Genomic DNA, 12301 nt, shown 5'->3' with positions numbered 1-12301 from the left:
TAAAAGACCTGGATGTGATACTAAAGGACTCTCTAGGTCTGGGTGATGGCTGGGCTTGATGATCTTGAAGATCTTTCCTGATCTAGACAATTCTATGATTGCATGTTCCATTGTGCCATCTCCAACACAGTACTTTGTATGTCTGGTAAGTACTAGAATTGATTATTCTTTATTCCAACTCTATTCCTTCACGTATTTGCATCTTTCATTTATGCATTTTTACACTGGATGAAATGTCATTTGCAGAAAGATCATTTCTTCTACTTGAAACCCTGGTCTATTTTTCCTCTGAATGAAGTTTCATCTACTGCCTTCTTCCTGGTTAACAGTTAATGATCACACTCAATGAACAGATAATAAGGATGCCAGTATCTTTGTTGTGATTGGCTGAGATTATACAGCCATTCTTATACACACTCAGAAAGAGAAGTAATAACAGAGATTCAACAAGCATTTATGTACATGGAGACATTTATTTGAATGATAATGGAAACCTCACCAAAAAGGGGTAGATTAGTTCATAAATCAGATTTAAGGAGTACTTTTCTGACCTCTGTACCTTGCATTCCCTTGTACCTTGCAACCCATATAGTGGGTTCATTTTTAAGATAAACTGCTTAGCAGCAACATTTTTACATGTAATACATTTTTATGTTTAATAATCCTAGCATAATAAATGTTTAACGATATACAATATTGAATTGTGTTTTGCAAGATTTATTTTATAGTTGTGTAAGTTCATTAGAATATGTGAGTAATATTTTCCAAGCTTCATTTAAGCTGTCTTCAATATTCAGTTTCTGATTGGGGTCTCCCTGGGGTTTTCATTCTCAGGTGGCAGGTGTTTGACATATTTATTTAATTTAAATCAAACAAACAAACAAAAGCCCCACACAAAACAGTTTAGGAGGTGTTCAGAAAAGTGTGGAGAGGGTGAGGCACCACAAATGAAAATATTTGTAAAACATTGACAATTATGAACAAGACTGACATAAAACTAAACATCTTGTACTTCTGAATCATTCAGACTGAAACTAGTTCTACTAAGATTTGAGATAGTTAATGAATATGACTAGAATTTTCCTGCCAATACGAAAATTCTATCAAATTCAAAATAGTACATTTTCCTCTTCCTTAGCATTGTTTGTTTCTGTAAAACACTACTGTATTTAGAAAAAGAGGTCTATGGATCGTACAAAGAGAACTGCTCCTTAAATATCAATACAAATTTTATTCCTGCTTCAAGGAAATAAGAAAAATATGACAGTCCATAGCTTAATATGAAACAAATTCTTCCTTTGACATTTTTTGTTTCAGCTTTATTTCCATTCATGTTATCTGGGACTTTATTCTTAGGAAAGTCATTAAAAGCTCAAAGGTATGTATGAGATGAATGATTTTAGAATGAAATTAAAGACAGTCTTTCAGTAGTGATTTGCATTATGCAAACACTTGACATTTCTATTGCTCTTGGGGTACATTATCAGCACACAGAGAACTCAACTTTGGGTGCCTATGAATTAAAAAAAAAAGTTGCTAGCAAGCTGTGAAATAGAAAAACAAAAGATTATCCTCTATATTCAGCATATACATGCAAGATTCTAGTATGCCGAAATTTAAAGGCTCTTATTTCTATAATTGGTGCTCCTAACATAACTGAAAGTTTTATCTGTGTGTTTTTGAGTTTATCTCTATAGTTTGTATGAAACAAACAAAAACAGCCTGAGATTTCTGCTGAGCATGACTTTTTTAGAACCTTTTTCTTCTGCCAATCTATTTTCCCATATTCCTTCAACTTGAAAGAGAGATGAAAAAGTAGGAAACTCTTTTACAGCCCTTTGCTAGAGCTAAAAGGACTGAGGCAATATTTCTACCAGGATGAATCCACATATTAACTGACTTTTTTTTGTAGGGCTCTGGCACTTGACACTCTTTTATATTGCCATAATTAAAATAAGTCAATGGGTCTATTAAAGTGAACTTTTCAATATTAATGACCTTTGATTATATCTAGCTGAAGAATCAATGATATAAAGTCAGGACAGGTTAGAAATACTAATCCAAAAACCCTTTCAGGTAGACAGACATATCATGCAACAAGGTTTGAATTTAAAGATATAGTAATGCTGTGTCATATTGGCAAATAAACAGAGTTGTGTTACATAGTTCTGTGATAAACAGTAACAAGTCAACATTCAATTAAGCTATCTGTTGATTGCATCTCTACTTAAGTTTCTTAAAAGTGACCGTGTTGATGCTCATTCAGATATTTTAATTACTAACAATGTTATGGTGCTCCATGTTCTGTTATACTGGCTCTGTTTTCAGCATCAATAGTTGTATTTATTTATTTATTTATTTATTTATTTTCAATAGACATGTTTTATTAAAATACTTTAGCAAGGTAGGTGAGTGTATCCTTTTTCTTCCACTGCCTCTGGAAATGACAGTATTCTCTGGAGAAGAATTCAGTGCTGGCAGCCTGTGGAACAGTGATTTCCAGTGATGGGCTTGTCCATGGAAGAGGATCTTATATCATTCGCAGGTGATTTGATGAGAAGGAATAATTTCAGATAGGTAAAAAAAAAAATCCATACAAAAACTTAATGGGAGAGGACATGGGATAACTGAGGTATTCTAGTTCTTGTAATGAAATTGAATCTCTCAAGCAGTCACAAGTATAATTCTCTACAAACTTGTTCACACAAAGCATTAACTGTTCTTGGAAGATCTGATTTTCACCCTGTGTTCATTAGGTAAGGTTTCTAAAAGCAGTCAGCTCTAGCCTGCCTGTGGCCCCAATAACTTTGGTGAACATTCACCCATGAGTTCAATGGGGAAGGAATCAAATCAATTGTTAGTGCTTTTCAAAGTCCCATCATTTAGCTTTTCAAATAAAATGTACCAATCCAAAGTAAGATAAAATGAGAAAAGTCGAGAAATATCAATGCCAGCTGTCTCTTTACTTAAGAACAACTATAAAACAATAGTTAAGCATGGCTGAACAATAGAACACAACTAATTTCATTGTTATGCTTCCAAAATATTACAGTAAGGGAAAAAACATTTAAATTATGAAAAAATCTTTGTGGCACTATCCATTAAAATATGCCAAATGGAAAGATGGATGGATACTTTACTGGAGCATTTTTTTTATTATTATTATTTATAAACACACAAAGCCAGTAGCAGCATAGTTCATTCTAAAAGGGTACTTCATTATTGTAAAATGTAGAGCTCCTTGATATTTTTCCTGCATTAAGTAGCAATATGTCAAAACCCACATATTTAATTTGCTTCTCTTTCTGTCAAAAGACCATGGCATACCCTAAAGAACAAATATTTGAATAGTCTTAAAATCCTGTCAGTGAGCCTTGGGTATCCACCTGTTGTACAGATAATATACATACAAAAACGACTGCCATTTATTACCAATGCTAACAAAATAATCAAGACTTGTGTGTATGCATAATATAGTCACACACTGTTTACATATGTATATGCGTATACAAGTATATATATATATTAGTTGTATATCAATATACATATAAATGTCTGCTTAAATATTTACAAACAATTCGCATATGCTTTAGACTCATTCTTTATATTGCTTTCATCTGACTGAAAGGGCATTTGGAAACAATGGGAACATATGGAAATAAAATATCTGTTTTAAGACCAAATATTTTTACTTGTGTTGAATAAGATATGAGAAGTATTCCTTCTGTGGTATAAAGTACTGGTATAAAGTGAAGGAAGGTCACAATGCAACATTTTGTATTTACTCATGCTGTTGGATTTAGGTTTGCCATTTCTTTACTCGCAGCAGTGATAATGTTATGTTAGAACTAAATCTGGGACTTGATTGATTCATGTAGTTGCAAAGTCCACCACATGTTTATTTTCCAGAACTAGGGTTACCCTTTGATTTACACAGACTGGGAACAAGCACTAACCTCTACTGTGTAGGAATTAGGAAGAAAGATCTTTGAGGTCTTCCATTTACAAGTATCTTATGCTGTTTCGTTTATGAGCTTAAATATGACTTTTCAAAATAGATTGCCAACGCCACTCTGTATACAAATAGTGCTTAAACTTAGAAAAAAATATTTGCTACATAAGGCTGATGTGACACTGCATATTTTACTCACCCTGTTGAGATCCAGTAACATGGATCTCCAAAGTGTGAATGATTTTATGCATGAGGGGTGCGCAGTCATTCACCCTAATGCACCTTGGAGAAGAAAAAGGAAGAATAGAATTTCAAACTTAGCTCTGCATACCTCGCCTGAAAAGTCTGAAGTTTAACTGCAAACTCTCCCACACTTCTCTGTTATACCTACATTAGTTTCAAATTCTGAGTTCCTGTCAAAAAATCTGGAGATATTGACACTTCAGAGGTTCAAGCCCATACTTTAAGTTTCCGTCTTGTATCAATGTCCAACACATGTACCCACACAGCTACACAAGCAAAAATCAAAATAATGTCTGAAAAGCATTAACCCACTTTATCTAGGAAAATGCCAAATTGCATAGATGATTATTCTATGTACAAGTAAGAATATGAAATTAAGGCCCTTCTGGTAAAGATCATGTACATAAGCTTTCAACTGAATTCTCTGTGAGGTTGATGCTGAGGTCCTGATGCTGGCTAGCCCTACTCCTCAATTTTAGCCTAAAGTAAGTGCTAGATGAATGGGGCAGACCTTCTTTTACTTGAAAGATCCTGATACTGTAAACACTTGAGGAGGTAAGCAGTTTCACATACATGGATCATCTACAGGATCAGAAACTCTCAGAAGACCCAAAAAAAAACCCAACAAAAGTCACCGTGTAAAAGGATATGATGGATATTGTGATTCCTCTGGATATATTCACATGAGAACACTTATTCTTAATGCAAAATATTTAAAATTAAGAAATAAAAGTGTATATTACTAGCTGCTCAATTATAAATACTATCAGACACATTCTAGTTCTTTCTCAGAGCAAAATATGGTTAAAATAACTGTTAATTTCAATGGCATGGTGGCATTAAAACATATGGAAAAATAATACATTCAATATATATTATTATTTATATATTAATACTACATTGCAATGAGAGAATGCAGAATACCACAACTTGTTTCCTAAAAAATATTATAGCACTAGTAGTTTATACCTGTATAAAATGGGAGTAAATTCACTGATACACCAAGTAACAGAAGATTCTTAGTTCACTGTCTTTTTCCTAACCTAACATCCTCTTTTTGATTTACAAGCAGTTCAGTGAGGTATCTGGTCCCATTATTCATTAATTTTCTTTACAATAAAACTGAAAAAAAAAATCTGACAGATTAAACTAGCATTTTGTCAGAGGATCCACGAGCATAGGGCAGTTTTACATGTCATATTTGAACTCAAAGTACAGAGAAGTTTCATATTCCATAATGATAAAGTAAGCAAATAAATTCCAGATTTGCCATGGAAACACTGACGTTCATGAATTAACAACAGCTTTTGATCAAACTCTAATCATATATTATTATCCTTTACACCCTAATTCTGCAATGAGACTCCCCTCATTTTGGTAGCCCAACCATACCTCCTTACATGTTCCTGGATTAATCTTTTGAGACTGGGACCTTCATCTTTCTCCTGGATTATAAAGCAGAAAACACACTGTTTACATGATATAAGTAGCAACACATACAATATTTTAGTCACAGCCAAGTATAATTATGGACAGAATATTCTTTCTACTCTAGTAGAAACCTTTCATAGAAAATAATATAAAAGTAGCTGTAGCTATCATAGGCCCCTATTTCTTCTGTAGCTGGAAACCGAGGTTTGGGAACAGGGATGTAGGGGAAAGGTGGGGTGGCTGAGGTACCTGATCTTACAAGATGCTGCATGTCTCCAGTGGGATCCAGTGTTCTCTCAACTCCAATGTTGGTTAGAGTTACAGATGTTCTACACATCACATAAACAGGTCTATAAACTCTGACAGATTTTTGCACATCACTTACCTGAATATGAAAGATACTAAAATTAAATGAGGCAGGATAATTAAGACTGTGCATGCTATAGCACAGACTGAAGGCCATTTCTTGTTACAGCCTGATTTCAATCTGAAAACCACATATGGATCATATGGATCAATAGCATAATATTATCCTAAAATACAGTACAAGGGTTTTCCTTTTTTTTTTTTTTTTTTTAATTTTATACTGCCATACCATGTTTTCCCCAAAAGAGGAGAAAAACAAAAACACACACACACACAAAGAAAAAAAACTAACAAATGAAAACAAAGTAACTTGGAAACATAAGGCTGATGGAGGCAAAATCTATTTTGCCATCCATCCTTATAGTCTTCTTCCTCTATGCACAGCCAAGATCCAGCAAACTTTGGTCATGTCAATAAAACATTTCACAAAGGCTCTCTATGCTTCAAGAGAACATGAATTGAATTTTTAATAAAATGTTAGCCTCAAAGCAATTCAAAAGATTGCATTTTGAAATGACATGGAAAATAGTATCCAAGCAAAAAACTTTCTATAAAGCTGCTCCCCAAATAGCTAACAGAAAACTGGAAACATCACACAAAAGCAGGATTTTCCAAGTAACCTAACACTGCAGTCACATTAAAAGACAGTACTTCAAGAGCAATGAATTACTTAGATGCAAATATTTACCCGAAGTAGCTAGATTGAAGAATGTAAACAGATTCCACAGATATAACGTAATTTGTCAATATCTTTACTGATAGAAATGGAAATGTTAACTCAGGTGACTGATCCTGAAAGATGAGTATAATCAATTACCTTTTCTATCTGTCAGTCATTTACATCATTGCATTGCTTGCAGCTGACTGCCCCCCATCTTTCATTTCTTGTTTCAAGGCACCAAACAACTTTTTCAATACACTTTTTTCTCTCTCTTTTTCACTGTTCTCCTACTTCAGATTAATGCTGCTTGTTTCAGAACTCATCTGTTCTCTTCCTTTATTTCCACAGTATTTCCTGTTTCCCATCTTAGAAAGTTGTCCCTTCTGGTCTCTGAAACACCTTCTTAAATCTCATTTCTCCTCAAGGTCCACAAATTTTAACCATCTCCGAAACAATAAAAAATGATCCAAACTCACTGAAGTCAGTGAGAGACCATCCATTAACTTCAATGGACTATGAATCAGGACCAGATTGCTGTCAATAACTCAGGACTAAAATCTAGTGAAAGAAAAACCAAAAGGATCTGTATGGGCACCTCTGCTGTTAATAGCAGATTGATACTTGAACATAGCCAGAGCAATAGTATGTCTTAGGTTAATATATTTTGTGAATATCTCCAGTACTGTACACATTTCCAGGCCTTATGCAAAGGATTAAGGCCCTAATTTTGTTGTTACCTTTATCTGTACAAATTTGGAGCATTGCCAACGACTTCTGACAGAGCTTGAATAAATACACATCTAGCAAGGTAAACTAAGGAAAATTGCCATGTTCATGAACCAGGTTAGTAAATCATTAAAATACATAAATAAAGATGGACTATTTGGAAAGCACAGAGAAAAGTTTAAAGCCAGTATGTTTTAAATTCTCACTAGTATTGAGAACATACAATGCTATTCTTGCAAGAATCCTCTGTCTAGTACTGTATTATTAATTGGAGAGCTATTTCAAGAAAATGCATTTCAGAATTCAAAATTTACAACATGATTCCACTTCATCCTTCCTGTCTTCATGAACATCCTGTTATTTATTCCCTCTTCCTGCCTCTTCCTACCTCAGTTTTTCAATATATTTTATAAGGGGGAATTAAAACAAGTTACTTTTGCCCACTCTTCCTTCTCCTACCATTTATGTTTTGATTTTTTGTAAGTGCCTTGGTTGTAACATCAGTGTCTTCCTGAAATCTCACAATGCTCCCACCAAGTGCTGTTGAGAACTCACTTGTAACAGATAATTTGGTAGATGTAATGCAGTAAAATTATTAAAATACATAAATATTATGATGATGACTGTTAATGTTATGGAAAAGAGTTACCATTATGACAATAATTATCACCAATATAAAGCTAAAATATTACACATTTAATAAAGGGTATGTTGTGATTTGAGGTTATTTCAGCAGTAGGTTAACATTGATGGCAATACACTTCTGATAAAATGTTTAGTCCGTATTGTAGTAACCATGATACTTTACAGTAAGAAGGGAAATAAAAGTTACACTGCATATTACAGCATAACTTTGCCAAGTTATGTATCAGCAAAACATAGTCTGTTAGATGACCTTCACTAAGGAGGTATATATACATATATTTATGCTTGCACTTTTATTAAGGTGAACTACACTCCACCTTCACAGCTTCAACTATGGGAGGTAAAACCTTTGTAGAAAATAAATTACTGTTGCAACAATGACATTGTTTAATACAAAAAGGAGCCAGGACACAGTACACTGATAGGGGGTAGCGTGTATTTTATACACAGAAGAAGGATGTTACTTCTATTATGCCATCTGACATTGACACGGGAAGAAGGGGAAAAAAAAACATTTGTTTTTCCCCAAGTACTGAAACATGCAAAGACAAATTGCTTATTATAACTTTTACAGAGTAAGAGTAATAAAAATAGAATGGACAGATTTAGAAATGCCCTAGTATACTTTAGATTTTATGTATATTTAATATTTTGATCTTTTACTTCAGAACTGAAGAAGTAAACAGTGGGAGAATAAGATCTGAAATACAATCAACGCATTGCTCACATCACATTAAAAAGGCATCTTTTAAATGCAGCTGTGGATTTCTAAACTTAGACTGAATAGGATTTTTAGTTGCTTGGAATTTGAAATGCAAAATGAACTTGGCCATGTTACATCTATTTTCTTTAAGTGGAATTGTAAATATGTGATAAGTTTCTGTTTGAAAGAGGCAACATGCAGAATTCAAGCCTATTTGTTTCTTGTAGGATCCGGCTGACCTGTGCATGAAGAGGTATCGAGGCAGTGGTGCAATAAGAATCACTACAGTGATACAAATCCACAGCTTAAACATGAGATCCTAGAGGCTGAATCTCTGAGGAGAAACACTGAGTATACTGTCCTCCAAAATACACCAACCAATGAAGGTAATTTCAAGAAAACAACTGCTAACCAACTTTTACCTGAATAAAGGAGAGGGGAAGAGTTTTAAACAGCTTGCTTATGTATCATGATGACATTTAGCAGAGAAAAGACGACAAGTATTTTAAATGTAATCAATTTCAACCAGAAATATGAAAACATTTTCCCTCATTAGGATCTTGCTAGAGTTGTCTGGGACAAAATCTGGGTTGCAACTACGGGCTGAAACAACAGTGTCAAGAAACAAAACAAATAGGCATTTACAGCCCCCCACCCTCCACCCCCTTCAGCTAGCAAAGTATGACTGATGCTTTTGGTTGACTGCAAGGCAAATGTTAGCTAAAATTTTGTTTAGCTAAATCCACATCCATGGCCCCCAATATTTAAAACTCATCATGGATTAAAGCCATGAAATAAAAATTAAAAAAATTTCAATTTGAAATTTTATTAGCATGTTGCTAGAATGGTCAACATCGATCGACAGTAGAGACTTTGTCCACATACTCTGCAAACAGCTTTCGTGCACCTCCCCCCCTCTTCTTCCTCTCCCTCTTGCACTCTTTCAGCATTAATGCTACTAAAAGCCAAACAAAATACTGGCTATGGGTGTAAAGAATGCTGGTTTTTTGGAATGTCGCCATGGATCTTGCTTCCAGTCGCATCCCGTGGAAAGAGGGTGCAGCCTACTGTCTCAGTGGCAGGCTGGTCTCCCCGGACAGGAGAGAAGGAAGAGATAGCCATGTACCCCCTGCTGCTCGCTATTCTTTCTCATCCACTATAGCCAGGTCTTTGATCACCCTCAGTTTGCCACTGGCATCGATCCTGCGCTTCTCGCGTATTAGATCCTCCAGGCTGTGGAACCTCACTGTGTGCACCTTGTTCTCTGCCAAGTGAATCTTCAGATAGTATTGCTGCTGGTGCTGGGTGCCGGCAGCAGCCTGCAGCTCCCCCCCGGCTTTGAACTCCCTTTTCCCGAAGCGGCACCAGGCGGCGAAGCTCTCGGAGTTAGTCCAGCAGATCTCGTCGCTTTTTAAGCCCAGGTGCCCGCAGGCGTTTTGCACCACCAGCTCAGCCACCAGCGGGCGAAAACGGTACCAGCTATTCACCACCCGGCCCACGTTGCCCGCGGCCGCCTCGTACAAGCTGTCCTGGCGGATCTGCCCCTGGTGCAAGTGGATGATCTGCCCGCTGCCCACGTACACTGCCCAGTGCGGCGGGGGATGCTCCGACGGCCCCAGGTACAGCAGCTCCAGCAGGTCCCCCGGTTTGCAGAGGGCAGGCAGCGCTGACACCGAGTAGACGCTGAGGTCCCCAGCCTGGGGGCCGCTGCTGACCTTGGAGAAGATGCATTCCTGGCCGCGGAAAGCGGAGAACTGGGTCTCGTTCAGCACCAGCTGGTGGTGGAGGTGGTGGGTAGGCGTCTCCTGGCCAGGGCTGCCGGAGCCCTTCACGCTGTACTTGTCTGGCTGGCCTCGCTCGTCCAGGTCCTCCTCCTCATCCGAAAAGAAGTAAGCCACCCCGACGCGCAGCTCGTCTTTCTCGATCCCCGAGGGGTCCCCGGTCGGCAGCTCGCTGTAATTCAGGTGGGTGATGCGATCCAGTTGATTTCCCATCAATGACAGGGCGAGGCGAGGGCAGGAATTGCCGGATCTGGAGGAAGGGTGGAGTGGGCAGGGACAGAGAGAACAAGAGAGGGGAAGGAGGGCGCAAACGGAGGGAAGGAAAAGGAGAAAAAAAAAATCAAGACAAACACAAAAGATCTCAGCGATTCCTTATCCCTCCCCCGCTCCATCCCTCCCCTCTGTGCAGAGGGGGGCGGGAAAACTCCCGGTGTGGATTCTTCCCTCTTGCCCTAGGGGTGCAGGGCACAGCCCCGGCTCCGCGGCGCTCTCCGGGCGGTGCTGCCCGAGCCCCGCGGTCCCGGAGCTACCGGGCCCGGGTCCCGCTGCTGCCGAGAGTAGCAGGCAGCTCCTCGCCTCCCCCCAGCTCAGCCCGGGAAACGGAGCTGCCCCGGGATCCTCCGCAAGGGAAGGGGCTGCCCCGAGGGTCCCGAGCCTGCTCGCAGCTGAGCAGTACTACAGAAGAGCAGGCGTCTGGCTCTCCGAGAAAAAAATAAAGAATAATCAGATAAAGAATAATACCCCCCGCCCCCAAAGAGCCTCTCTCTCTCCCCTTCGTACCCGTGGTCTCCCAGCTCCAGAACACCCCCCCGAAGAAAAAAAAAAAAAAAAACTCCTCTAAAGTCGTCCTGTCCCCATGGGCGCCGCAGAGGAGGTGAGCTCCGTCCTCCCCGCTGAGCGCCCGACTCCTCCGCCCGCTCCTCCCCGCTCGGCTATGGGCTGCCCGGCCCCTCCGGCGAGCCTAAGTACCGGCGGCGCCGCTCCCGAGCCCGCCCCGGCCCCGCTCATTGGCCGCGGCCGCGCCGCGCCCGGTGGCGGCGGTACCGGTACCACCGGTACCGGGGATCGGTGGAGGCGCTGCCCGGCCGGGCGCCGCCGGCCCTGGGGCTGCGGCACCGAGAGGAGGCTCGGTACCGGGGGGAGGAGGGCCTTGTTGGAGGGGAAGGGGTTCAGAGAGAGTGCCCCACCGCCGCTGCAAAGGAGAAATATACATATATCTATTTCTATAATAAGGAAGATGGCTTTGCTGGAGGGTCGCGCGTGTCCAAGACTTACCGCATCCCTCAAGGGAGGAGATCAGATTCCTCTCACCCAACTTTAGACACCTCAAGTCGTACCTGTGTAATTTAAGTCCCCCCTGCTCAAGGGAGGCTGGCGTTTCCAAAGGGCTGTTCCTCACGCTTATTTCTCAGCCTGTTTAGGAAGGGGTGAATTGCCCTAAGGAGGTGTCTCGCCATCGCCTAGACGGGATATTGAAATGCTGAGACGGTGTTAGGTAAGGTGACTCCACCTGTGGTTGTCTTTGTGCACCTGGCTGCAGCAGCAGTAGTGGGTTGTCCTCAGAACTGACTAGAAGACGTGCTGTGGCATGCCTTACGTAAAATATCAGACTGCCTGAAGGTAGCAGTCCATCCCTTCCTAAAATATATGAAATCCAAAATCTGTCTATAGTGGTTAATGCCAATACTCACTTTTACACATAAAGTTGCACATTATGTAAACAAAGCTCGAGAATGATTAGTTGATTTGACCACAGTTTGCCTGTAGGGTTGTGTTAGTGATGGGATTGTAGC

General features: G+C 39.5%; 1 protein-coding gene across 1 annotated transcript; it reads right to left on the bottom strand.

Moving 5' to 3' along the window:
* Nucleotides 1-9533: 9533 nt before the first annotated feature.
* On the bottom strand, nucleotides 9534-11438 carry LRATD1 (LRAT domain containing 1). The gene is made up of 2 exons (XM_027455249.3): nucleotides 11289-11438; nucleotides 9534-10758 (listed from the first exon to the last, which is right to left on the bottom strand). The coding sequence occupies exon 2, from the start codon at nucleotides 10719-10721 to the stop codon at nucleotides 9867-9869; it is 855 nt and encodes a 284-aa protein (XP_027311050.1). The 5' UTR covers nucleotides 10722-10758; nucleotides 11289-11438; the 3' UTR covers nucleotides 9534-9866.
* Between the last annotated feature and the right edge of the window lie 863 nt (nucleotides 11439-12301).

The sequence above is a fragment of the Anas platyrhynchos genome, chromosome 3 (assembly GCF_047663525.1).
Source record: "Anas platyrhynchos isolate ZD024472 breed Pekin duck chromosome 3, IASCAAS_PekinDuck_T2T, whole genome shotgun sequence".
Classification (NCBI taxonomy): Eukaryota; Metazoa; Chordata; class Aves; order Anseriformes; family Anatidae; genus Anas; species Anas platyrhynchos.
The sequence above is the reverse complement of the archived record's forward strand: the minus strand, read 5'-3'. Positions and strand labels throughout refer to the sequence as shown.

What these genes read in the sequence shown, in the direction of transcription:
- LRATD1 (XM_027455249.3), bottom strand. Translation starts at nt 10,721, where the DNA reads ATGGGAAATCAACTGGATCGCATCACCCACCTGAATTACAGCGAGCTG.